The sequence below is a fragment of the Bufo bufo genome, chromosome 11 (genome assembly GCF_905171765.1).
Source record: "Bufo bufo chromosome 11, aBufBuf1.1, whole genome shotgun sequence".
Taxonomy (NCBI): domain Eukaryota; kingdom Metazoa; phylum Chordata; class Amphibia; order Anura; family Bufonidae; genus Bufo; species Bufo bufo.
The window spans coordinates 37,291,458-37,319,447 of NC_053399.1; the positions used below are offsets into that span (position 1 = coordinate 37,291,458).

Sequence of the window (27,990 nt, forward strand, 5' to 3'; positions counted from 1 at the left end):
AATAAAAGAAGAAAGTAACATAATTGGTAAAATGTATTAATGTAGTAAAAGTGCAGAAACAACTTTTATAACCACTTTTTTATCAACAAATAAAATACTCATAAATTCTATCATCTTTTTGTACAGCCCTTTGACCGCGATTATTGTAGTTAACTTTTTTTAAAAGACTTTTTCATCTTCTGTCCTTTGTCTGTTTAAGGACAATTCAATTTGAAAATCCATAAAAAAATAACCATCAAAGTTTCTTTCCAAGTACTTTATATTTTAATTAGCTAGAACCGGTATTGTGGTCAGCTGTCTGTTGGAATGGAGCTTGGTGGAACGTTATCTGGTCCATAATCTGCTGTTGGGATGTCCATATTTGGGTCAGATTTTCCCGAAACGGTGGAAATCTGGTTGATTTTGCCAAGATTCTTGATAATTGTGAAATTATGTTTAGCAGTTTCCATGCAGCTGTTTTCTAGTAACCATCCATCAGATTCTGACTCTGGGTCTCCCATTATTAAGACGTTCTGCGTTGCAGTTTGAAGGTAACGTACACCAGTGAGCACTGAGAGCTGAGCAAGGAAGATGACAGGGTGATAAGTTAGGATGATGTTATAAGTTAATACTACCTTTTTCTACACTGGCCTTAAAGGGGTTATGCCATGATTGATGTAAAAAAATAAAAAAATCTGACATCATATAGTACATAAAAATCTTTTTCTAACAAAGCTAGAACCAGCCCTGTACCTCACATGGATTCATACATCTTCTCATTCAATGCTCCAATTGTTCTGCTAAATTTATTTCAAGCTGGCAGCTCAAGGGGTGCTTCCTTTCATCTGTAGCTCGTTCACTGTAACTGAAACAGCTTCTAACAGTAGATACAGCTGGTGACAGTTGAAGATTTAAACTGAGCATGTGCGACCACCTCATTGAGGTGGACGGAGACATAAGGAAAAGAGCAATCTGCAGGTGGCACTATACAGATACATTGACTGTACTAAATTTTTAATTACATACAATTACAAAAGTATTCATATCCAGGTGCTGGTTTGAAAAATGTAGAATATTTTTCATGGGGCAACCCCTTTAAGGTGCCCCTACATCTTCAATAGTTTTCCCAACAGCTATTATTCCCGACTACCCGATAGATGTGCCCACTCGTACAAGCAACAAAAGGTTTTCTGTTGGAGGACAGTTGAGAGGCACCCATAGACATAAGATGGGCGGTCAAGTCCTGCCAAAATCAGTGGGTTGAGCCGGCGTTACTCTTATATGTATTTGCAACTTTAGATGTAATGAAAAACTCTCAGATAATGTTCTTACAGATGTGAAAAAAAAAATAAGGCATTTTTCCTTTTTTTAAAGGAAATGTATACATGTGTATATAATGTACAGTTGCATTGTGTTAAATGTGATGGCACATAGACTATACCGGTCATTGAGAGTCAGTAGATGCCATAATATGGAGAGATTTTGGTTGGGAAAACCCTTTAATATAATGGGTACATTTTGCATTCTGGAACAATTTGCAGCCTCCAGTTACATCTAAATTATTATTAAAAGCACAGAAGCTCAAGTTACAAAGCTGCCATGGAGCTGTGGTAGGTAAGGCTTTTTTCACATTATATATACTGTTTGTGGCATCCATCTAACATATACACAATACAGTATGTACATTACAGAAGCAGTCCCCCCAAACAAGTTTTATTCTCTGACCTGTAGAAAGGTACATGATGTAAACTGTAGTGAAATTAATTTTCTTACCGGCGACTGTATTTGTGAGTTATAACCTCCCTTCTGATCCTCAGCTGTGTCGTGTGATCAGCGCTCTGCATCTCCAAATAACAGCATCTTATGTGTGGACAGGAAGCCAATTTCTGTATCTATTCCTATGGGAGCCTCAGTATCAGTCTCATAAATTAATAGAGAAGTAACGGACTTCCTGTCCTGTGTAGGTTGGAGATCAGAGTGTTGGTCACATGATACAGCTGAGGATCAGAAGGGAGGTTATAACTCAGAAATACAGTCCATAGTAAGAAAATTACTTTCACTACAGTTTACATCATGTACATTACTAACAGGCTTCTGTCTATATATGATGTCTGTATGGAAATTGGTCGATATGCCAAGGGCATTTTGTGGCCCGACTATGTGGACCCCTTTTAAATGTTTTAATGTAACAAAAGGTGTTTGTGTCATCCAGGGTCACTATAAGGTATAGACATAAAGTAGATACGTATTGGTGCTATATTTCTTCTGTATGAAGCATCAATGGTCTAGTCTTTGCTGCAGTGTCTTTCTACAGCCACGAGGAGAAAGCAGAGCAAGAACCAGTCCATTGGTGTTACATTTACAAAAAAAATTTGGTACATTTTTTTTATATTATTGAAAATGGGATGCATACTCTAAGAAATATCATCTTTCCAATTATATTGTAGTGCTTTTTCCGCCTTGCATTACCTCAAAGAGCCAGACCAAAAGCACGGTGAGACCAATCGAGTGCATGAGGTTGTCATAATACTCCAGGAGAGCCTGTCTGCAGCCCCGGATCCAGATGTTCAGCTCTTCTGAGAGGTAGTCATAGTTATAGTGAGCTGAGTTGTTAGTAATCTGATATTGGATGCAGGGCCGAGGAGAGTTGGGGTTACAGCAGCTGAAGGGAACACCATCCAGTAAATATTTTCCATCCACATTGCTTTTGAAACGGCTGCAAAAGACCAAAAATACCAGAGAATATTATGTGGTTGTCCTCACCTGGTGTTCACAGGAACAGGTGATCCAGGCACAGGTAAAGAGCAAATAGTATTTCAGAGAGGCGCTACTAGGCAGCCAATCAGTCCATGTACTGCAGCAATACAGGTGTTTTACCAATGAAATGCCCATTGTGATTGGCTGGATCTTCCAGCCAATCACATGTACTGCTGATCTGCTGGCCCAGTAAAGTCCATGGTATATTGAAAATATTGTAATCTGAAGCCACTGTAACTGGAGCGCGAATCATCTGTATTAGGTATGACGGTATGGACATCTAATAAGATCAGCTTGTGGAAGCCTAGTCTGGTGTGTAAATGTATAATACTGGTGTTAACCATTTGGAAGAAACTGGATTTACATCTCAAAGACAGTGAAAAGCCAAGTCGTGGTCCCGAAGGTATTGCAATTGTATTGTGGTTTATCTATCATTGTATTGTACAGGTCAAAAATTATAAGGGTTCCATGTTTTAATTGCCTTGTAATGTGCTGACCATGTAAAGAGATGGATATTGTAACATACATCAGTTCTAAGCAGTTTGCAAGAGTAGATTGTACTTGTAAGATGATTGCTTACACCAGGCATCCTCAAACTGCAGCCCTCCAGCTGTTTTAAAACTACAACTCCCACAATGCCCTGCTGTAGGCTGATACCTGTAGGCTGTTCGGGCATGCTGGGAGTTGTAGTTTTGCAACAGCTGGAGGGCCGAAGTTTGAGGATGCCTGGCTTATACCTACTGCAAGGACACACTACCTGGAAAAGATGCACGGACAGACATTTTGGTCTCAAGTCCTTCTGCACTGCCGGAGGAAGCGCCAAATTAGGTAGAGATCTTATGTCAAGGACAAATCTAGATTACCCTCCAAAATGAGGGAAAAGGAGAGAAAAGGGAGCGCACAATAGGGTAGTATGTTCAACCAGATAGATTAGTACAGTGAGAAATATCCAAACTCACCTTGTAGAGTTGTGCTCAAGTAGGCACAACTCTACTGTAGACTTAGTAGAGATTAGGTCTTTTTGCCAGGACTGCAGCCGCAGATTGTATGTTCTTTTGGATGGGATGTCCAGTCCCCCAAAAGGGATTTTCAGTATAGAAAGAGAAAGTTTCTGCTTCAGCGCGAAATCACTGGAGAAGACGGTCTTAATGAAAGAATTATTCTTGTTTTAATAGAAACAACGCGTTTCGGGGATCACAATCTCCCCTTCATCAGGTTTCATAATGATATGATTATGAAACCTGATGAAGGGGAGATTGTGATCCCCAAAACGCGTTGTTTCTATTAAAACAAGAAGAATTCTTTCATTAAGACCGTCTTCTGCAGTGATTTTGCGCCGAAATTTAGGTAGCGAGGCAGGCCTCCACATAACTTTGGCGCTTCATCTGTCAGTGTGTGCAACAGCCTTAAAGGGGTTTTCCGAGACTTTAAAACCAATGACCTATGCTGTGGATAGGTCATTAGTATCTGATCGGTGGGGGTCCACAGCATAGGTCATTAGTTATAAAGTCTCGGAAAACCCCTTTAAGGCTGTTGCACAGCCTTCCAGATGAAGCGCCAAAGTTATGCGGAGGCCTGCCTCTCTACCTGAATTTGGTGCTTCCTCCGGCAGTGCAGAAGGACTTGAGACCAAAATGTCTGTCCATGCCTTTTCAAACAGCTAATCGGCGGGGGTCCCAGGTGTTGGACTCCACCGATCAGATACTGATAACCTATCCAGAGGATAGGTCATCAGTTATAAAATCTTAGAAAACCCTTTTAACTGTGCGCCAGCTCTCTTGCTGACGTAGATGTAAGTCATTTTCAGCACCAAAACACTGCGTGGAAAATGATAAATGAGCTGGCCTGCCTGCTTCCATGCCACACCGTCTTTTCTCGGCACTTTGGAAAAAAGGCTCGTGACAAAATTTAGAAGCTATTTATGCTACTTCTGTGGCGTTTAATAGATTAGTAAATTTCCCCCTCTATGTATATATCCTGTCCTCTGCCTGGACAATTTTCCATTGTATTGTAAGGGCTCTTTTACATAGGCCAAGACTTGGGACAATTATTGGGAAGAAACATTTGTTCGAATGTCCATTCCCAATAATTGGTGTAAAGATGCCTCTAATAACCTGACAAATGAGCAAAGGCTGATTTGTTGAGTGATGGTATTTTTATGCAGCACCAAGTTACACCCTGTGTAATAAAACTGGGGATAAGTGATCTCAGGAACGGTCATTCATCCTCCATACATCACAGATCATTGCTGCATGTAAATGCAGCTAACGAGCAGGCTGTGATTGGTAATGAATTGCCTCATTCTACCTCCTTGCCTGCTCTTTTGCCCCTTGTAAAAGGGCCCTAAGCAAATACACTATAAGAAAGTAGTGGTTATAGTGGCATGGATAAGAGACTGCACTCAGGAACTTCTCTAATAAACAGAAAACCGCTCCTGATCATGTACTCTGCTCATTACAAATGAGCTCTGACAACTGTACTGCATCTAAAACAATCTGTACACATGTGTGATCATATCATGACCAGGACAGATTTTTATCTTTTGGAAGTAAACAGATTATCTCACTTAAAAATAGCAAGCAATAATCTATCTTGAAAATGGTGAGGACAATAATCTATGGTTTGCCATGCACCAAACATTTGTTTGGCATCCTCTATGTTTCCTGACTCCTCCATATATGCATGCTCAGGGAGAGTGGAATAAGTCACTGCTAGAGAGTTCGGACGGTGGTGAAACTCTCGTTAAAATACAAAATGCCCAATTCTCTTTTTCCACTGACATATGCTATCGAGCAGTAGCGGCCATTCCTATCGTATGTGTATGGATGCCTTAAAGGGGTTGTCCGCGTTTTTCTTAGTGATGATCCGAGGTGTTGCACCTCTGCCGATCAGATGCTGGTGACCTATTCAAAGGATAGATCATCAGTAATAAAAAGGCAGACAAGCCCTTTAAGGGTTGAAAACTAAGTTCCTAATGGCCAGAGATAGCTGTCAGTCACTGATAGTTGTACATGGGAAGGTATTATCAGTGATTGATAACATTCTCTCTGTAATTGTGTATACAGAGATAGCCTGATAGCTATATACAGGGAGATGTTATCTGTGATTGATAGCATTCTCTGTGTAAGTGTGTATACATATATAGCTGTCAGTCACTGATATTTGTACACAGGGGAGGTATTATCAGTGATAGTATTCTCTGTGTAAGTATGTATACACAGATAGCTGTCAGTCACTGATAGCTGTACACAGGGGATGTGTTATCAGTGATTGATAGTATTCTCTGTGTAAATGTTTATACAGAGATAGATGTCAGTCACTGATAGCTGTACACATGGAGAGGTGTTATCAGTGATTGATAACATTCTCTGTGTAATTGTGTATACAGAGATAGCCTGAGGTATAGTCACTGATACCTGTACACGGGATAGCTGTACACTGATGGCTGTACACGGGAAGTGATTAATAGCATTCTCTGTGTAAGTGTGTATACAGAGATAGCTGTCAGTCACTGATAGTTGTACCCAGGGGGGTGTTATCAGTGAATGAAAGCATTCTCTGTGTAAGTGTGTATACAGAGATAGCTGTCATTCACTGATAGCTGTAGACAGGGGCAGTCTTAAGTTAGAGAAAGCGAGCATATAAAAGTATAAATTCAAAGCTTTACTGAACCTTTTTCCTCAGAACTATATATCAATCTCCTCCTGCTCTATAATATACTGTGTGCAGATTGCATTGCAGAAACCAACAGTCATAGAGACCAGGGGCATAGCTAAAGGCCCTGGTGGAAAGGTTTAACTTGGAACCCCTTGCACAACTTCTCTTCATGGTTGCAGCCCACCGTAACTTTCATTTGGGTCTACAAATGTATCATCTCTAGTGACCTATTGAAGCAGCAGTAGAATGCAGGTGCATTTGCTAGGGTCTTAAAAGATCAGCGGCATAAATACCCAAGACACGTACCCACCCCCCCATCCTCCCAAAAATATGAATACAACTACATTCATAAAGACGACTTTTATAACACAGCAAGCTTACAGTAGATACCGCAGCTCAGTTCTGTGTAACTTAGTATACCTGTAATAATACAGTCACCAAATAATGGTCAGGTACTACTTCTACACAGTGGAAAATGTATATAGTTACATCCAGTGACCCACAATTGATGTCTTCTCTCCTAATGCCTCTCTGAGTGCCCCTACAAAATAACATTGCCCCGGTGTGTCTCCACAAAGTAATAGTGCCCTCACATACTAGTAATTCCCCCATTGTGCCTCATTTGTGCCCCAAGTAATAGTATCCTCTTTTATATGTGTATTGCTGTATATCACAAGAAATTAGAAATAGGCCAAGCCCAGTGGTCAACTGTCTTGTCCCCTCGGAACAGATCTGAACATTTTGTGCTATTCACCCTTGCTCTCTTGATAATGAATTGTTCCATGGCAGGGCACTGGCGGCTGCATCGCTGTGTCACGTGAAAGAGTTAAGAAAATGTCAATGTCGTGACAGATCCTGATGGTCCCGTGGATCATGACAAGGATGCTCAGCCTCAGTGGGTGGTCCTGCTGGGCCCAGTAGGCATTAGTGTGGGGACGGTGGCCTGTGGACCTCCCTGATTTTTGGGTCTAGTTGCAATTTTGAATGCTGTGACCTGTATGCCACTGTTGGAGACATTTATCTTCTAATAGGGGAAATTGATCATGTTTCCAATGCAGACAGAGCATCATAAATTACTGGCTACTATTAAAGGGAACCTGTCACCTCAAAAACGCATATAAAACCGCCAGCATTACCTCATAGTAGCCCCCAGTCCGTTAATAATCATATGTTTGATCCGTTAGTCTTATGCTCCATAGGTTGAAAAAACAATGTTTTAAGCGCCATCAGCGATATCTTGCCGTTCAGCATGAAGTCAAGGGGGCAGCGGCTTCCTTGCTTCAAGTCAAGGTAAGCACGCTCCCTAACCGTCCCCTCTTCTGTTAGATTGACAGCCTGCAGTGCGGCCAGGACCGCATAAGTCTCGCGCATGTGCGGTGCGCTCCTTGGTAAGGTGTGTTCCTGTCTCTGGCTGCTGCTGTTAGCCGGGTTCCAACAGCACACTGCGCATGCGCGAGACTTATGTGATCCCGGACACACTGCAGTATGTCAATCTAACAAAAGAGGGGATGGTTAGGGGGCGTTCTTACCTTGACTTGAAGCAAGTAAGCCGCTGCCGCCTTGACTTAAAGCTGACCTCCGCTAGAGCAGAGAAGTGCTATGAGCAGAAGCTCTCACCCTTCTGGATTACGAATGGCTGCCATATAAAATCACATTTCCCATGCACAAATAAAGGTCATATTAAAGGTGTTGACAAGGCATCTGTACTTACTCTACGGTGTCTTTGGAACTCATATCCAGGTAACGTACAGATATCCACTGTATTTCAAACCAGTCCCGGAAACCATTGTTCCCACAACACTGGAATTCGATTTGAAGTAAGTCTATTGACGTTTTTAAGAAACAACGTCCAGGGATGTCTGTGTCTTTGTAATACCTCAAAGCATCTTTGAGTCCACGATACAGGGCAGACTCCACCTCGTTTCTCATCGTATAGCACATAATGGCTCCAGCAAAGACGCAAAATGTAAAGAAAAATGTGCAGATTATATAGGGTAAAATAAACAGCTTCCATCTAGAAAACTTATTGGCATCCGACCAGTCGTAACAGATCTTTCCACCAAAGAAGTTAATGATGCAAGCTATGGTGCCTACAGCAATGAGCATGTTGGGAACAGATTGGATATTTCCACTTAACATGAACTCACTACGTTTCTTGATTTCAATTTTCAAATAGAGACCAAGGCTAAAAATAATGAGTCCGGTCACCACAGAGATCCAGTTAAGAATCCATAAGACTTGAGCTAATTTTCCCCTTCTTGTCTTAGAGAATTTTACTTTAAGAACTGCCATCTTGTATTCAAGAAATCTAATGCAGGTAAGTGGTTGTCTTCACACTATAGAGACATAATAGCAGAGATATGTGATATTGTTATACAAGGTTGATATAATGTTATCATAGCGGAATAACAAATGGTGCCTATTATTTCCTTTCATATTTTCTTCTATAGACAAGTCCCTTAGGCCACTTTTACACAGTCGGTGTTTGATCAGTGATTGAGAGCCAAAACCAAGGGTGAAGGCTGCATAGAGATAAGGCATAATAGAAAGATTAGCACCTGTTCTGTTTCTGACCTGTGCCTGGTGTTGGCTCACAATCACTGATGGAAATATCCTCATAGCTGTGGCTCCCATGGGGGGGGGGGGGGTTCTATCTATTAGACATTTATAGCATATCCTGTGGATATACCACACCTCTCCAAGTTTGCAATAAAGGGGTTCTCTGGGAATGCAGATTTTTCAGCAAGTACCTACAGCTTGCCTCTGTAAACAGAAGATTCATACTTTAGTGTCATCAATTTTTGCAGTTGACACTAAACTGTGTAAAGTAATTAACACTGAAGAGGACAGTATACTACTACAGAGGGATCTGGATAGATTGGACGCTTGGTCAGTTAAGTGGCAGATGAGGTTTAACACTGACAAATGTAAAGTTATGCACATGGGAAGGAATAATGCAAGTCACCCGTACATACTAAATGGTAAAACACTGGGTAACACTGACATGGAAAAGGACCTAGGAATTTTAGTGAACAGCAAACTGTAGAAACCAGTGTCAGGCAGCTGCTGCCAAGGCCAATAAGATAATGGGCTGCATCAGAAGGGGCATAGATGCCCGTGATAAGAACATAGTCCTACCACTTTACAAATCAGACCACACATGGAGTACTGTGTACAGTTCTGGGCTCCTGTGAACAAGGCAGACATAGCAGAGCTGGAGAGGGTCCAGAGGAGGGCAACTAAAGTAATAACTGGAATGGGGCAACTACAGTACCCTGAAAGATCATCAAAATTAGGGTTATTCACTTTAGAAAAAAGACGACTGAGGGGAGATCTAATTACTATATATAAATATATCAGGGGTCAGTACAGAGATCTCTCCTATCATCTATTTATCACCAGGACTGTGACGAGGGGACATCCTCTGCGTCTGGAGGAAAGAAGGTTTGTACACAAACATAGAAGAGGATTCTTTACAGTAAGAGCAGTGAGACTATGGAGCTCTCTGCCTGAGGAAGTGGTGATGGTGAGTTCACTAAAAGAATTCAAGAGGGGCCTGGATGTATTTCTGGAGTGTAATAATATTACAGGCTATAGCTACTAGAGAGGGGTCGTTGATCCAGGGAGTTATTCTCATTGCCTGATTGGAGTCAGGAAAGATTTTCTTTCCCCTTAAGTGGGGAAAATTGGCTTCAACCTCACAGGTTTTTTTTGCCTTCCTCTAGATCAACTTGCAGGATGACAGGCCGAACTGGATGGACAGATGTCTTTTTTTGGCCTTATATACTATGTTACTTCTCTGTTCCCTACCCTGGTGTGGACTGGGAACTTAAAGTGGCCCTGGAAATATACTAACAATAGCCCCATTTTGTAGTTGGGTCCAAATTGATGGAAGACAGGGCCAGCAATACCATATTGTGGCACATTATACCACCCCCAACGGAGCCAAATTCAACAGTCCATCACAAAATACTGCCAGCAGCACAAAATATATCTCCAAAAACCTCCACTGGCCAACCGTGAGGAGGACTCAAGCGGCCCCCTGGGCATCGGCCCACCAGAATATTTCCAGTTTGTATTCTTCCGGCACTGCAAGCTGTGTTGCAGCCATTGACTGACTTCAGCTGGGATGTGGCAAGAAGCTGCACATCACTGCTGAAGCCACTTATTGGCTGCAGCAGAGCATGTGACCATGCTTATGCAGCACCGGAAGAAAACAAGCCAGGGACCAGAATATGGACACAGCAGAGGACTGGAGCGGCGGGGTTTACAGAAGTAGGCTGTGGGCACTTGCTGAAAAATCAGTATTCCTGGAGCACCCCTCTAATGCCAAGCACAAAATAACATGCAGTGGAGGTAGATGAAAACAAAGCAGGATACACTTACTGGTATATCATAAATATGAATACAGTCCAAATGTGTGTGGAGTTCCTTTGGCAACCCAAAGCAAGTTATTCTGATGCCCACCATCTATAAACCCACTTATAATAGCACTGTTAGCATTTAACCCTCATGACATATAATCAGTAAGATTGAACACATAGTCAACCCATGAGTAAGAGAAATAACTCTAGTGGCAAGTGATTGATTCCAAAGTCAGCTTTCTATTGGTTATCTTCTGTTGGGCTTTTGGGGATCATTATTATGTTAGAGCCAGGGCCACCAAAGGATTAGCTGGTGGGACAGTCCACCCTACTTAGGAGAGAGCGCCCTGCTCATAAACGCTTATAATCTACTGTAGGAGGAGTAGATACAACAGCCAGGGAACACCACAAAAATTTGACAAGAATTTTCCATATTGGACAATAAAGAGAACAGAGAAGTTCATTTTGTAGTAAAGTAATTTATCTTTTTTGTCTTATAAAATATAAGAACATTTATTTTATGGTGAAAACATGCATTAAGGCTACTGTCACATCAGCGTTAGCAGGGTCCGGCAGGCTGTTTCGGCAGCATGCTGTGGTTTTTGTCCAACTGCCTCTCGGCATGTTTGCTGTGCTGCAGGCGGACCTCTAGTCCATACCTATTATAGTGAATGGGGCTGGAGCGTACTTCCGGCGGCACTTGTGGGCTAGCGTTAGTACGAATCCAGCAGGCTATTCCCCTGCCGGATCCTGCTAACGCTAATGTGAAAGTAGCCTAACTCTCTTACTTTCCCTGATATGAAATGATATATCGCCAAACGAAATGCCATTTAACTCCTGGTTATATACATCGACGATATATACTGATCGTTAAGGCCCCTTTACACGACTGGATAACCATTTTAAAAAAATCATAAAATTGAGCGAAAAGTGATCAATTATCGAGGAGTGTAAAAGCATTGAGTGATCGAAGGACAAGCAATAATTGTTTAGTTTGTCATTCTTGCAATCGCTGATGTAGACGCCGAAGCCATCGCTCGCCGTCCAGGTATTATATACAGCACATACGACTCCACATCGGTGTTTGCCTGATAAATGATCTATTACATGATCGCACTCACAAATTTTTACACGATACTCTCAACATCTAAAGGGTTTTAATGTTAACAACTCGAATGACGACTCGTTCATCGCTTGATCAGATCAATTTTCTGCCCTTGTAAAGGGGCCTTTACGCTCTTGGGGTTCAATATAATTAAGTTAAGCAGGCCGTACATTTGAGATAGCTGTTGGATGTAGCTTGTTTATCCGACTGTCCCATGACTTTACCATTTAGGTTGATGTCACACACAACTTTTTGTGGCAGTTTTTTTTAGCCAAAGCCAGAAGTGGGTTGGAAGGGAATGAGAAATATAAAGTAGGACTTGTACTTCTCCTTCTTGCTGAATCCACTTATGGCTTTAGCTTTAAAAAAAAAAAAAAATGCATCAAAAAGTTGGGTTTGATTACCACCCTGCACATGGGAGCTCATTGGATTGTTGAGAGGGTCCCATATACAATAGTCAGCCAATCACACCAAAATCAGAGGGATAGGCTGACTTTTACCTAATGTGTATGCCCAACTTTATGGGACAGTTGCAGATAACGTGATAATATTGCCCTATTATAGACCTAGTGCAGGTAAGTACAAATGTGACATGACAGAGAGATAAATTGATAGATATGAGATCAAGAGACGGATCGAGTGATAGATTGGGACATAGATAATTCAGGAAAATAGAGAGATCGAGACATAGATAGAATGAGAGATAGATGTAGACAGATGAAGAGATAGATAGCTATGAGATCGATCGAAAGATGAGATCAATCGAGAGAATGAAATAATTTTCGACCATGTTAGCATCAGGCTATGTCTACACTTACCTGTATTGCGTTACCTTATATGAAGTGAATACCTGTTACGTGTATCCTGAGCAATGTACTCCAGGCTATGCACTGGATTCTAAGTGATAGTAGGCTAATATGGTTCCGCCAAGGTTTGGGAAGATTCTTTTTGTCAGCAGGAGCAGAAAACATAAGATGAAGATTTGCCGAGTGAAGAGTCTGGCTGCAGTAATCCCCGCTGGACTAATAATGGCTTACAGATTTAATTGTGCTCCTTCTGGTAGATGCTGCAAAGCACTTTACTAAATAGGATATACGAGAGGCGATGGCAGATCTGTGATGTTAGCTGTTGCCTTACTGAAAAGTTTTTGTACCATTCTAAACGCATAAATATTCGGGTGCATTCCAAGAATTTAGTCGGTGAGGTGACATACATCATAATATTTTTAGATCTATATGGTTCTGTGTAACATGGTCAGTTTTTGGTGTGTGGCTCTTGACCCTAACATGGTACTCCACTCAAAGATGGCACAGTAACATTGGCAGACGCAGCACAGGTCAAAGAAACAGTCTTTGTTAACCTCAGAACGCAACTCACGGTACAGGTTCTGTGTAGAACTTCTGTGAGCTTGGCACTGACTTGGTCTTTGATCACATTCAAAGGCGGGGTTGGCATGACTTCCACCCACACTCTGTACAAGAATACGCTGGATGTGGTCTGTAAGGAATCGTCCAGTTATGTCATATGTGTATAAATCTTTGTCGTCGTGGTTTATCATGTGTGTGCCACATTTCAGTTGTATATAACCAAACAGTATTCTTAGGCGCATCCTTGGTCACAAGCATCAGGGTTTTCGGCTTTAGGAAACCTACATAATTTTCGATTGAAATGTAGAATAGTCCGAGCACTCACATACGGGCATAAGGAACGAATATCATTAGTATGAATAAAAACATTTAATAAACATCAGAATACAATACAATATAAAAACTGAAAACAAAACTAAAACTCAGATAATGAGACTCCAGTTAAGGGGGGCTTGGTTGGAAATATACTCTATAGAAATATACTCTATAGAAATATACTCTATATAAAGCGCTTGAGCTTGAGAGTGTATTTTCAAAGAGAATAAAACGTCCTGAAAACGATGAATAAAGTCAATACAACTTCAAACGGGCTGATGCATATGAAACACCATGGATGTGCACAGATTGACTCTGAAAAAACCTGCCAGTCAAAAGGACCCACAGCAATAGTTAAATCCAAACAAAGTTCGGTAAATGTGGTGCGGTAATGATAACCCACACGCCGAGGCATCCCACGGCTGTGCGAGACCAACACCACTTGTTAGATGTCCCGAGGTCTTCAGATGGAAATACCGTCCTCACAGTGAGTAAGTAATGCGTCCTGCTGTTACGGTCCCCAAACGAAAGCCAAACCAAACGAAGGTAGGGAATGCTGGCTTGTCACGTGATATGTCGGCAGGAAGTGCTGGCTGGTGACGTGATCATGATGATCCTGATATTCTCAATTGAATATGGAGGAAGTAAATCCAATGAAATAACCATCCAATGCCGTATTGCTGCAAATTTTTGTGGTGTGTGCTTTTCCCAGTGCGCCAATTGTTCTAGACGGTATAGTTGATCTCCCCTGTTGGTCCAATGTTGAATTGAGGTGGGAGTCTGTCTGCTTCCAGCATGTAGCTATTAGCAGTCTGGCTGTAGCTAGTAAAATCTAACAGAGCATTTGTATATGTTTAGACCCTTTGAAGCCAGTAAATATACCAGAAAAACACATTTTTGGAGTTACTGGAATCGTTGTTTGACAAAAGTTAGACAACAATGTGCAAATCTCAGTCCAGTATACTGCAATTTTAGGACAAGTCCACCATATATGACCATAGGAGCCTATATTGTTGTTACATCTCCAACAAATGGGGCTGACATCTGGGAACATGTGATGTAGACGTTGTGGTCTGCACTACCAATGAGTCAATATTTTATAGCTGTTTTCCTGCAGCTTGACACACCTGGACACCCTCAGAAACTCATTTCTTGTTCTGTAAACTGGATCTTCAACTCTTGTTCCCGAGAGGAAATAAAGGGGTATTTTTTAGGGCTCATAAGACATAATAAAAAGTTGTATAATTTAGAGACCTTCTTTTTAGGTTCTCTACTTTGTAGTGCCAGTGTCTCAAAGACAGAGAGAAACTAGGGAAGCTACTTGTTTTTTTTTAATGAAATGTAGAACGTCGCCTATTAGAAAGGTAGATAGGATGCTACTAATGGGTTTTCTCTTAGGCTCGTATAAGATGGAATATCATCATCAGGGCAAACAGACCAAAGGGGGACATTCAGTGATTTCGCTGCATCAGTCAGCTTTGCCCAAAAGGTCGGTGAGGATGCACAGAGTACATCTCGTATTTGCATAAGGGTCAGGTAATGTGGTGCTAAGCTAGATAGGAACTTAGAATCAATCCAAATCCTCACTGTATAGTGGGTTAGTGCACCAGTAGTACAAAGCATTGTACGAACTAGAGAGCGGTCTAAGAATAAAAGGGATCGCAGAGGAATGTTTGACATGGCATCCTCCATGGAAATGTCTATTCGCCCTGCGGGGGAACGAAGCCAGTCTAAACACCTAGTGCATACAATCGCCTTATGGTAAGTATATAGGTCAGGAACAATGATGGCCAGTTCGCCCACAAACACATGCGAGCTGCCATCTTAACTCACAAGTCCGGCGAGGCACAGGTAAGTCCTTACCTGTGCCTGTGCGCGATCCGGTCTGAAATGAAATGCGGTCTACGGGTGCAGGCAGTTCCGAGAACAGCCTGATGAAGGCCCCCGACGGCTGTTCTCGGAACTGCCTGCTCCCGCTGACCGCATCTCATTTCAGACCGGCTCGCGCACAGGCACAGGTAAGGACTTACCTGTGCCTCGCCGGACTTCTGAGTTAAGATGGAAGCTTGCATGTGTTCGCGGGCGAACACGGCGAACTGGCCATCACTAGTCAGGAATCCCCAGACCTCCTTTTCTGGATTGTTGAATTAGATATTTATGGGGTAACCTGGGTTTCCTCCCTCCCTATAAGAAGGATGTAAAAACATCCTGTAGACGTTTGAAAAATGCTTGCGGAATTGGGATTGTTAGAGCTTGTAAATAATATGGGAGCAAAATTTTTTTAAGGAAAGTCCTTCAATTTTTCAGTCTAAACTCTAATCATATTTATTACAAAGCCCCCATCAGTTTGTACACTACCAGGGGATAGTACAAGGATTAGCAATGATAAATCTGGCTTAAAATGCAGCTCTGCCTACAAAACATACGGATGCTACTTAGTAAATGCAAACGGCCAGGCATGGAGCAAACCACCCTCAAAATAGCACAAATACATCACAAATATGGTGCAAATCCTTCTTCCAGCAACAAAACAAGCAAAATCACTCCACTTTTCTGGCACAGTGAATTTAATACATTACCCACTAAGTTTATACTGTTCAATATTATAAAGGATTAGTAAACCTGTCCCGGGGTTCCTCAAGCAATAGAGATGCTTAAAGGGATGACAAAGAAAATTCTGGAATGTTTTTCAAATGTTAATTAACGAAACTTAATAATATACTTGTTAAGCAGTGGGTGTTGAACCGAACAGATTTGACTTGGGGCAACTACTAAGGCTGGTTTCTGACGAGGGTGTTCATTCCAGGAAACGCGCTCCGTGTGTGAGGGTTATTTCCCAGCCTGAACACTGCTCCTGTAACATGGATTCACAGTATTATGCCTCATACACACAGTCAGTGTTCGGTCAGTAATTTCCATCAGTGATTTTTAGCCAAAACCAGGTGCAGCTCTAAATAAGGAACAGGTGCGAAAATTTCCCTTATACATTATGGGCCAGATTTATCATTACACTTACATATTACTCCACTTTTACATATGTCCAAAGTCACTTTTGGCTAAGTCAGATTTATTAATACTGTAATAAATGTGGTTTGACGGTAGCAGTTTATCCTTCAGTAAGCGGCTTTACAAAAGTTGCACGTCTTTACGAAAAAGTCACATGTTCTATTGAAAAGTCGCATAAGATAAGCATGGTCCTCACTGGAGTGAAATTGCTACAATTTTATTTATTTTTTTAACTCGTTTTATTGAAGTTTAACAACAGGCATGGATCATGACATCGCGAAGCAGTGACAGCCCACGCAGGAGAGTCACTGGCTTCTCAGCAAGTTATATAAGTACATATAACACAAAGGCATCTTCCCGAACAGTAGTCCTTCACATAAAATCAGCAGACATACTAATGCTATATCTTATGATTCAAACATTAATTACAACCTTACAAGACATCAATCAGTAGGGTATTATCAACCAGATTCCTCCATCACAGAATGTAGATGTGTGTGATGTAAAGATTGAGTAGAGGAGCACCACTCCCCCCATACCTTTTGGAATTTCTGCGGGCACTTCCTATGGGTGTAAACCACTTTTCCCATAGACATAGCATGATTTACTAATGCTTTCAATTGCTACAATTTTTGCGCAATTTTTTGTGACTTTTTCAATTGTCGCAATAGTAAATCTGTCTAGAGATTCATTTACATAAGAAAACACGCCCACTTTCAGAAAACTGGCGAGCATAGCGCAGAGCCAATAGAAGTCGCAAACATTTGCGCATTAGCTAATATCTCCTGTCTGCACCAGACTTGGGTCCAGGTTTTCTGCGCTGTGGAGCTGGGTTGTAAAGGTAGTCAGACAACCATAAAGTGGTGGCAGGTTGAAAACCACTTCCTGGTATGCAGACTTTACCCAATTGTATGTTTTAGTGTTGAGCAAATCGAGCTTCGGATCATAGATGGAGACCTGTCTCAATACAGCATTAAAATATTTTGCCTGCGTTTCACCCCGAAGTCACGTGAGACTTCGGTGAATGAATTTGGTATTCATTTCTGCATCTTTAAAAACATTTAAAATATGCAATCCGAAGTCAGGTTTGGTGCCGAGATACCAGCTGGTACCAAACCCGACTTCTGATTCCGAAATGTAAATGTTCTTAAAGATGTAGAAATGAATCAATATACACTGCTCAAAAAAATAAAGGGAACACAAAAATAACACATCCTAGATCTAAATTAATTAAATATTCTTCTGAAATACTTTGTTCTTTACATAGTTGAATGTGCTGACAACAAAATCACACAAAAATAAAAAAATGGAAATCAAATTTTTCAACCCATGGAGGTCTGGATTTGGAGTCACACTCAAAATTAAAGTGGAAAAACACACTACAGGATGATCCAACTTTGATGTAATGTCCTTAAAACAAGTCAAAATGAGGCTCAGTAGTGTGTGTGGCCTCCACGTGCCTGTATGACCTCCCTACAACGCCTGTGCATGCTCCTGATGAGGTGGCGGACGGTCTCCTGAGGGATCTCCTCCCAGACCTGGACTAAAGCATCTGCCAACTCCTGGACAGTCTGTGGTGCAACGTGACGTTGGTGGATAGAGCGAGACATGATGTCCCAGATGTGCTCAATTGGATTCAGGTCTGGGGAACGGGCGGGCCAGTCCATAGCATCAATGCCTTCGTCTTGCAGGAACTGCTGACACACTCCAGCCACATGAGGTCTAGCATTGTCTTGCATTAGGAGGAACCCAGGGCCAACCGCACCAGCATATGGTCTCACAAGGGGTCTGAGGATCTCATCTCGGTACCTAATGGCAGTCAGGCTACCTCTGGCGAGCACATGGAGGGCTGTGCGGCCCTCCAAAGAAAAGCCACCCCACACCATTACTGACCCAATGCCAAACCGGTCATGCTGGAGGATGTTGCAGGCAGCAGAACGTTCTCCACGGCGTCTCCAGACTCTGTCACATGTGCTCAGTGTGAACCTGCTTTCATCTGTGAAGAGCACAGGGCGCCAGTGGCGAATTTGCCAATCTTGGTGTTCTCTGGCAAATGCCAAACGTCCTGCACAGTGTTGGGCTGTAAGCACAACTTCCACCTGTGGACGTCAGGCCCTCATATCACCCTCATGGAGTCTGTTTCTGACCGTTTGTGCAGACACATGCTCATTTGTGGCATGCTGAAGGTCATTTTTCAGGGCTCTGGCAGTGCTCCTCCTGTTCCTCCTTGCACAAAGGCGGAGGTAGCGGTCCTGCTGCTGGGTTGTTGCCCTCCTACGGCCTCCTCCACGTCTCCTGATGTACTGGCCTGTCTCCTGGTAGCGCCTCCATGCTCTGGACACTACGCTGACAGACACAGCAAACCTTCTTGCCACAGCTCGCATTGATGTGCCATCCTGGATAAGCTGCACTACCTGAGCCACTTGTGTGGGTTGTAGACTCCGTCTCATGCTACCACTAGAGTGAAAGCACCGCCAGCATTCAAAAGTGACCAAAACATCAGCCAGGAAGCATAGGAACTGAGAAGTGGTCTGTGGTCACCACCTGCAAAACCACTCCTTTATTGGGGGTGTCTTGCTAATTGCCTATAATTTCCACCTGTTGTCTATCCCATTTGCACAACAGCATGTGAAATTGATTGTCACTCAGTGTTGCTTCCTAAGTGGACAGTTTGATTTCACAGAAGTGTGATTGACTTGGAGTTATATTGTGTTATTTAAGTGTTCCCTTTATTTTTTTGAGCAGTGTATATTGCTGCACAACCAATTTAACATTAATGGGTATGTGTGCTGTCTGTGAAAAAGCAGTAATGCCGACCGCGGACCTGAGAAGGCTATAACCCGGAAGTGTGTGCTTCCAGGTCAGCGCACTTTCCCTGGCGGAGATTGGGAAAGTGCCCTGTTCTAATTCCCCGGAGCCTGTACTAAGCTTACAGGCTCATTATTAGTATATCCCAGGTCAGGCCAGCAGGTGGCAGCACTGAACTTGGATATATCAATTTCTACATAGTAACAGTTTATAAGGCCGAAAAAAAGACATCTGTCCATCCAGTTTGGCGTGTTATCCTGCAAGTTGATCCAGAGGAAGGCAAAAAAAACAAACTGTGAGGTAGAAGCCAATTTTCCCCACTTTAGGGGAAAAAAATTCCTTCCCGACTCCAATCAGAATAACTCCCTGGATCAACGACCCCTCTCTAGTAGCTATATCCTGTAATATTATTACGCTCCAGAAATACATCCAGGCCCCTCTTGAATTCCTTTATTGTACTCGCCATCACCACCTCCTCAGGCAGAGAGTTCCATAGTCTCACTGCTCTTACCGTAAAGAATCCTCTTCTATCTTTGTCTACAAACCTTCTTTCCTCCAGACGCAGAGGATGTCCCCTCGTCACAGTCCTGGGGATAAATAGATGATGGGAGAGATCTCTGTACTGACCCCTGATGTAGTTATACATAGTAATTAGATGGGGGGGGACGGGGGGGGGACATGCATAATGCAGGGATTTCCCAATGGCCTCAAAACGGGAACGTGTCATGGCCATACAGTAAAGTGGGGTCTGGTAGAGGACGTCCCCACTCCAGTACTGCCTGACACTGGGTTTTCTGACTAGGCCCATGTGCAGCACGAGGCCCCAAAATGTCCTCATCTCGCCTGCACTGACCGGAGTCCAGCCACCGGACCTAGCCAAAAATGAGCCCGGGTGTTGAGCAATGAACTGTTGGGCGAACAAGTTCGTTTGCTCCACCATTAGATTCACAAAGTGGTCACTGTAAAAAAAACTAAAAAAGTCATATTCAGTGAAGCCCACTGTAGGAATCTGTATTCCTGGTTGGCCCAGTCAGGAATCACGGGCTCAAAATCCTCTGGGGTACATCGGACAAGTTCACCAGTAGGGGGCTTAGGTGGACTTATCTGGTGGGTCAGAAAACTAGTACGAGCCCCAGGGCGGCTCATACTAGTGTGGGCCACAGGGTCCCTGGCATGGCGGTCCCCTTGCTCCACCTGGCGGCGTTTCCGCCGCCTTGGGGGAACATCATAATCACTAGATGATGAGGAGGACGCGGATGACAAGAAGAAAGTGGGGTCATCCTCATCCTCACTGGGGCTCTCTGAGCCGGAGGCAAGCAGGGCGTATGCCTCCTCGGCGAAGAACATCTGGCGGGCCATATGGGAGTGTGTGTGTGCGTGTGTGTAAAACTTTATTTAGTGTGCGTGTGTGTGTGGGGGACGGGTGTTCACATTCACTACCCTAACCCACCCTAAACCTAACAGAAAAATAAATAAAACTAAATTTAAAAAACTTAAAGCCTCAAAAATTTGAAAATAAAAACAAAAAACGATTCAAACTCGCTGATCAGCGGTGGGGTGGGAGATGCGCTAACAGTGGCCAGACGCTAAGAGTGCCGGCCAGAGTCAGAGCACGCACAAAAAAAAAAAAAAAAAAACGCTTGCGCCCATAAAAATGTGTGTGTGTGGGGGGAAAGCTGCAGCACCCCTGGGGGGTCTAGGGTCGCACAGCTGAGTGTGCTGTGGACCCCAGGCACCCGATCAGGGTGAAGCCCAAAAATAAAACTTTTTTTCCCCCTAAAGTCTCCCTGCCTAATCTAATCTTTCCCTAAACCTGTCCCTGCAAACTTTGGTGGCTCACGTGGGGGTGATGGGGGTGCTGGGCTCACTGATGGACGGACGGGCTCCTCTCTCCACGGAAGCAGTGTGGAGGAGGAGAGCAGAGCTGGGGGAAGTTAACCCCTGCCCGTACGTCAAGCCAATAGGATGCAATCCTGAGAGGTGATGTCACCGCCACCTCTCAGGATCTAAGGATGGTGATTGGTGGTGTATTATCACACCACCGATCACCATCCTATTTCGGGTCACCGGAGACCCGAATGACCCAGAAACGCATCAAACCGCAGGTCTGAATTGATACGGGACCCCCCTCGGCACTGTCACTGTGTCCTTAAGGACTCGGACATCAGGGCGTACAGGTACGCCGTGTGTCCGTAAGAGGTTAAAGGGGTTGTGTCACTTCAGCCAATGGCATTTATCATGTAGACTAAGGTAATACAAGGCACTTTCTAATGTATTGTGATTGGCCATGTTGCTTCCTTTGTTTGCTGGATTCATTTTCCCATCACATTATACACCGCTCGTTTCCATAGATACAACCACCCTGCAATGCTGAAGTGGTGGCCGTGCTTGTACACTACAAAAGCACCAGCCTATGTGCGTTCCTGTGGCCTCGGCCACCAGAGAGACTGGTACTTTTTCTATGTGCAAACACGGCCACCGCTGGTGGATTTCAGGGTGGTCGTAACCATAGAAAAATGTGATGGAAAAATGAATCAAGCCAGCAAAGGAGGCAATATGGACAATCACAGTACGTAAAGTGCCTTATAGTAACTTCCTCTACATGATAAATGCCATTTGCTGAAGTGAGACAACAACCCTTTTAACGTCTGTGGCTGCCCCTATGTGAGGACCTTCATGCTAACATAATGTCATACAGGACTTTTATTACATGAACAACATGGCACAATATGGAGCAGAGAGGACATGCAAGAAAATCAGCAGAGTGTCTACAATCCGCTGTAGGTTCTTTCCTTAGCATATATGTGATGATAAATACTTCTTATGCTAAAAAAAGACACGTGAATGTAGTTTGTGAAGCCCCATTGATATGCATTGTACTTTGATGCAGGTTTTTGGTGTGGAATAAGCAATGTGTTGACCTCTTACGCCTGACTTGACGGAACTTCGCCAGCAGGTGGTGCCAGATATTAAGGTTCATCACGTTGCAGATATTACACTGTGTGGTAGGGGCTATAAGTCTAACCTCTTTTACATTTTTATCCTTAATTATCATTTTCAAGTTTTTTACTTTTTTTCTAAATATGTCTAGTTAACGCAATCTTGGATTACGTCAGTTCTAAACACTATGGGGCACATTTATTAAGAGGTGCCGGCCTCCTCATAACTTCTGCGGATCCTCCGCCAGTCCTAAATGTAAGACGGCTTCCGAGCTGTCTTACATTTAGACCTTTTTCTACACCTGAAACAGGCGTAGAAAATGGTAAATCAGAGGGGCCTGCCGGCCCTTCCCCGCCCCGGGAAAAATTGCTGAAATCCTAATATAGGCGTATTTCAGTATAATAAATGATCCCCTATATGCAGACAATCTCACCTCTCTGTACTTTCCATGCAGTGAAAAATACAGTATCCCCTTCACATACACCATGATTGAATGGGCAGTTCTTGTCTATGGGTCCAGCCCTGCAGACATAACAAGGGCAGTGTCATAAAGAATGGAAACTGTGGCGTACACCATCATGTACACAATGAATGAATGTATGTGCACTATAGCTGTCACTGTTTTTGGTTCTATGATTTTGTCAGTGTATGGCACTATATGGTAACTGTATAGCTATGTGGGCACTGCACTGTATTACATAGGTACTGCATTCTTTTGCAATATTGTGCAGCACGTTGATTGCTATTATCAGAGCCGTCTTTAACTCAGGGCAAAAGGGGCAGCTGCCTCTTGAGCCCCGCTGGCCACTGGTGACGTGGGGGTGTGGGGGGGGGGGGGGCGGCGGCAGGGCACAGGGAGATGAGCACTTCTATTGTCGCTCATCTCCATAGTCATCTGTATCGCCGTCCTCAGGACAGCGATACAGATGGAAGTGCTGCGGTGGGGCAGGGGAGGGAGAGGCGTCTCCCTTCCCAGGCCTGCAGCCTATCAGAGGCCGGTGCAATGACGTCATCGCTTCGCCTGAGCCGTACAGCGCGGGACACAGGCCGGAAGAGGCCTGCATCGCATCGCTGCCAGCCTGATGGAGGTAAGTATAAATGTTTATTTTATTTTTTTATATGGTACTACTACTGGCACATGATTGGGGGGCATCTATGGGGCAGCTGTTACTGGCACATGATTGGGGGCATCTATGGGGGCACCTTTTACTGGCACATGATTTGGGGGCATCTATGGGGGCACCTGTTACTGACACATGATTGGGGGGCATCTATGGGGGCGCCTGTTACTGGCATGTGATTGGGGGGTATCTATGGGGGCACTTGTTACTGGCACATGATTGGGGGGCATCTATGGGGGAACTTGTTACTGGCACATGATTGGGGGGCATCTATGGGGGCACTTGTTACTGGCACATGATTTGGGGGCATCTATGGGGGCACCTGTTACTGGCACATGATTGGGGTCATCTATGGGGGGACTTGTTACTGGCACATGATTGGGGGGCATCTATGGGGGCACTTGTTACTGGCATATGATTGGGGGGCATCTATGGGGGCACCTGTTACTGGCACATGATTGGGGGCATCTATGGGGGGACTTGTTACTGCACATGATTGGGGGGCATCTATGGGGCACTTGTTACTGGCACATGATTGGGAGCATCTATGGGGGTACTTGTTATTGGCACATGATTGGGGGGCATCTATGGGGGTTTGATGGGCATCTACATGAGGCTGATGGGGGCCTGATCTGAGGCTAATGGAGGTTAAGGGGGTATAATCCAACTCAGATGCAGGCTGGGGGGCATCTGATCTGAGGCTGATGGAGCTTGGCGGTCTGATAAGGGTCCAAGGAGCGGAGAGTCCTGGATCTACAGAGTGGCAGTCCAGAGCAAGCGAGGTAAGTTTATTTTTTTATGTCTGATCTAAGCTCTGATCGGGGTCTGATCTGAGGCTGGGGGGTCTGATCTGAGGTCTGATGAAGAATTTGGGTCTGATGAGGATTGAGGTGTGAGGAAAAATATATTTTCTTTCTTATTTGCTCCTCTAAATCCTAGGTGCATCTTTTAGTTTGAATCTAATAAAGCTTTAGGTCAAATTTAATAGAAAATATAGAAATATAGAAAATCCTAAAGGATTCACAAACTTTCAAGCAAACAACTTTTCAGGTTTTTTTAAGTGCTCAGATGCTGCAGTTGGTATTATTGCTTTTGGCATCTGAGAAATCAAGAGACTGGGTTTAAAGTTACCTCTGATCCCGGTCACTGCGGTCAGGTGTCAGCTGCATAACACAGCTGGCAACCACCACATATAAAATGGGATTCATACTCCCTGTAAATTCTGCGTACAGCATCAGGACATAGGGCACATATGCATACACTATGACCTGACGCTGTGCAACGTAAAGTCATAGCGCAGCGCTAGGCCAGCAGGAGACCAGGGAGTGGTGAGTACAGCACAATCTGGAGCAGGAGAGGTAAATTAATTTATTTCATTTTTATGCAGCTTGGGGGTCAGATCTGAGAAATGGTGGTCTGATAAAGGGGTCTAACGGTGCTGATCTGAGGTCTGATGAAGCTTGGGTGTCTAATTTGAAGAGGAATGCGGGTCTGATACATAGGTCTGATGGGGGTTTGATCTGAGGAGGAATAGAGTCCTGATCCAAGGTCTAAGAAGAAATTGGAGTCTGATCTAGAGGTCTGATGGAGCTTGGAGGTCAAATTTGAGGTCTGAGCAGGAATGGGAGTCTGATCTGAAGTCTAAGAAGAAATAGGAGTCTGACACAGAGGTCTGATCAATAGGCAAGGGCATCGCAAGGTTAAAACATTTGGGGCCTGGGCCCCTGATGTTTTGTCCCAGGCCCCAAATGTCCTGCCTTCCAGCTAGATACAACTGTATTGCCATCCTCAGGACGGCAATACAATTGAATCTAATGCACTGGAAGAGCTGAAGGACCTGTGATAACATCACAGGTCATGTGATCAGTTCTAAATGCAGTAGCTGAAAAAGACCTGCGATGATGTCACCATCATGTGACCAGTGCAGGAGAGGACAGCAGTGAAGAGAAGTCCTGGGAAGAAGCTGTGGTGATGTCTGCTACGTTAGGAGAGGTAAGTGAAGGGAGAGGCAGAGCAATGCTGGGAGTTGTAGTTATTTAACTGGGATTGTATGTTAGGGCTGAAGGGAGGAAAGTTATTTACATGGGACTGTGTGTTTGAGGTCGCTGAGGAGGAGATCATGTTATTTACATGGGACTGTATGTTGAGGGGTAATGTTATTTACACAGGACTGCATGTTGGAGGTGGCTGGGGAGGAAGTGATGTTATTTACATGGGACTGAATATTGAGGTGTTGATGTTATTTACATGGGACTGTATGTTAAAGGCAGCTGGGGAGGGGGTGATGTTATTTACGTGGGACTGTATATTGGAGGGGGCAAGAGAGATGGTGTGATGTTATTTACATGGGACTGTATTTTGGAGGGGACTGTAGGTAGAGAGGGATGTTATTTACATGGGACTGTATATTGAAGTGGGCTAGAGAGATGTTGTGATGGTATTGACATGGGACTCTATGGCGGAGGGAGGGCAATAATAATGTTATTTACATGGGACTGTATGGTGGAGGGGCTGAGGAATTATAATTTCTGAGGACACTAAATGGAGGAATATAACTACAGGGGCACTGCAGGGAGGAGCATTATAAATACTGGGGGCGCTTCAGGGCGAGCATTATAACAGTAGGGGCAATATAAATCCTGGGGGCACTGTAGGGGCATTATAAATCCAGAGGACATTAGGTGTTCTTATTACTACTGGGGGCTCTATTGGAGGGACTTATAGATCCACCTTATTTCTACTAAGAGCACCGTGGGGGCCTTATTACTACTAAGGGGTCTGTAGAGAGCTTTATTACCACTGGGTGAACAATAGGGGGCCTTATTTCTACTGGGGGCTCTGTGAGGGTATATTAATACTGGAGGGCTCTTCTACTAATGGGGGCACTCTTGGGGAGCATTATCACTGTTGGGGCCAGTAGTACTAATGAGGGCATTCTAGAAGGGAATTACTATTGATGGGACTATGAGAAGCACTATTAGGGCTCATTCAGACGGCCGTATGCTGTCCGCAAAAATACTGAATGCTATCGCAAAAAAACGGATCTGCAAAAAAACGGATAGCATTCAGTATTTTTGCGGACCCATAGACTTCAATGGGGCCATGTCCTGATTTTCACGGACAAGTATAGGACATGTTTCATTTTTTTTGCGGATCCGCAAAAAAACGGATAGCATTCAGTATTTTTGCGGACAGCATACGGCCGTCTAAATGAGCCCTTACTATGGGGGCACTCATATTTCTTCAGGATAGTATTTGGGGGTATTAGGGAGTACAGCGAGCAGCAGGATAACACTGCGGGGAATGGAGGTTGGGGGATGATGATAGAAATGTGAGGAAGCCAAGATGTCTGTGTGTCACACTCTGCAGAGACGAAGCGGCTGAGAGAAGTTGTACGGACCAAATGGAGAAGATGATAACAGAGAAGATCTACATTGGAGGAGACGTCACCTGGGAGGCACTGGATGTGAGAGGTACGTGCTGCTGTATAGCAAGTACAGTAAAATGTCTTCAGTGCTAGTTGTTTTTTTTTGGGGGGAGGGGGGGAAATCGGTTGAATTGGGCCATATGCATTGGGGCTTGGGCCACAGATCTTTTGAGACCCTAGCAACACCCCTGATCCTAGGTGTGTCTTATAGTCCAAAATTATGCGGTATATGGCAAATGTCAGGAAGTAGTTAAAAGTTACAGGGGAGAGTGACTCACTGAGGCCTTGATTCTGCACCCCTGTCTAGTACACTATGGTTACATACACATGGATGCTGATTTCACTTCAGATTTCACCCATGCTATGACTAGGGTGATATACGCTGTGAACCCGCAGCACAGTCCATGGCACTATCTATATATGGTGAGTGGTGGTGACTATAAAGGTCTAATATGGTTCACTGGGGATCAGTGGACCAAACAATACTAGTCAAAAAAGTTGACCGCCATAAGAAGCGCCAAATCCCAAAATGTTTCAGAAAAGAATCAAATAGGCCAGCAGTGTGATCTAGAGAGTGTTGGCTGGCGGTTTAGTGCTGTGAGGTGACAACCATGAGAAAGGTGACCCAAAAACTATGGGTATTGGTAAACCAAGCGATTGACCCCCTATTGGATCCACAACTGTGAAATTCGCTGGTAGACAATAATCACATTGGATTAATGTGTATATATACTGTAGTATGTGATAAATGCTAGGCATATGATGAAAATTATTAATAATAAAATAACTCACTTCACAGGGGAGTGGCCCGCTGGATAAACTCAAGACACCATCAAGGACCAACAACCCCCCAAACCAGGATCGTCTGTAGAATCTCAAATGCTGATGGTTGCCCAGTGTGGAAGGAAAGGCTTCACTTCAGTATTATTGATGAAGACTTTGGCTTCTTTAATGTGGACATACAGCAAAACGCGTTTCGGGGTGTGCAAACCCCTTCACCAGGAGCAGGTACATAAAAACATGTGCATATATTTTAAAAAAAGTTTTTTAATATATGCACATGTTTTTATGTACCTGCTCCTGGTGAAGGGGTTTGCACACCCCGAAACGCGTTTTGCTGTATGTCCACATTAAAGAAGCCAAA

The 27,990-nt window shown here is 43.7% G+C and overlaps 2 protein-coding genes across 2 annotated transcripts in view; one reads left to right on the forward strand and one right to left on the reverse strand.

Annotated features, from left to right (window-relative positions):
• UBR1 (ubiquitin protein ligase E3 component n-recognin 1) overlaps positions 1-1,238 on the forward strand; it is a 144,732-nt gene extending 143,494 nt beyond the window's left edge. The window contains exon 49 of the transcript XR_005774952.1: positions 1,236-1,238. The gene's annotated coding sequence lies outside the window, so the exon portion shown is untranslated. The remainder of the gene's footprint in view (positions 1-1,235) is intronic.
• On the reverse strand, positions 291-27,989 carry LOC120982589 (photoreceptor outer segment membrane glycoprotein 2-like). Its single transcript, XM_040412846.1, has 4 exons — positions 27,921-27,989; positions 8,105-8,729; positions 2,449-2,695; positions 291-557 (listed from the first exon to the last, which is right to left on the reverse strand). Exons 2-4 carry the CDS (start codon positions 8,683-8,685, stop codon positions 291-293), a joined length of 1,095 nt encoding a protein of 364 aa, XP_040268780.1. The 5' UTR covers positions 8,686-8,729; positions 27,921-27,989.
• Between the last annotated feature and the right edge of the window lies 1 nt (position 27,990).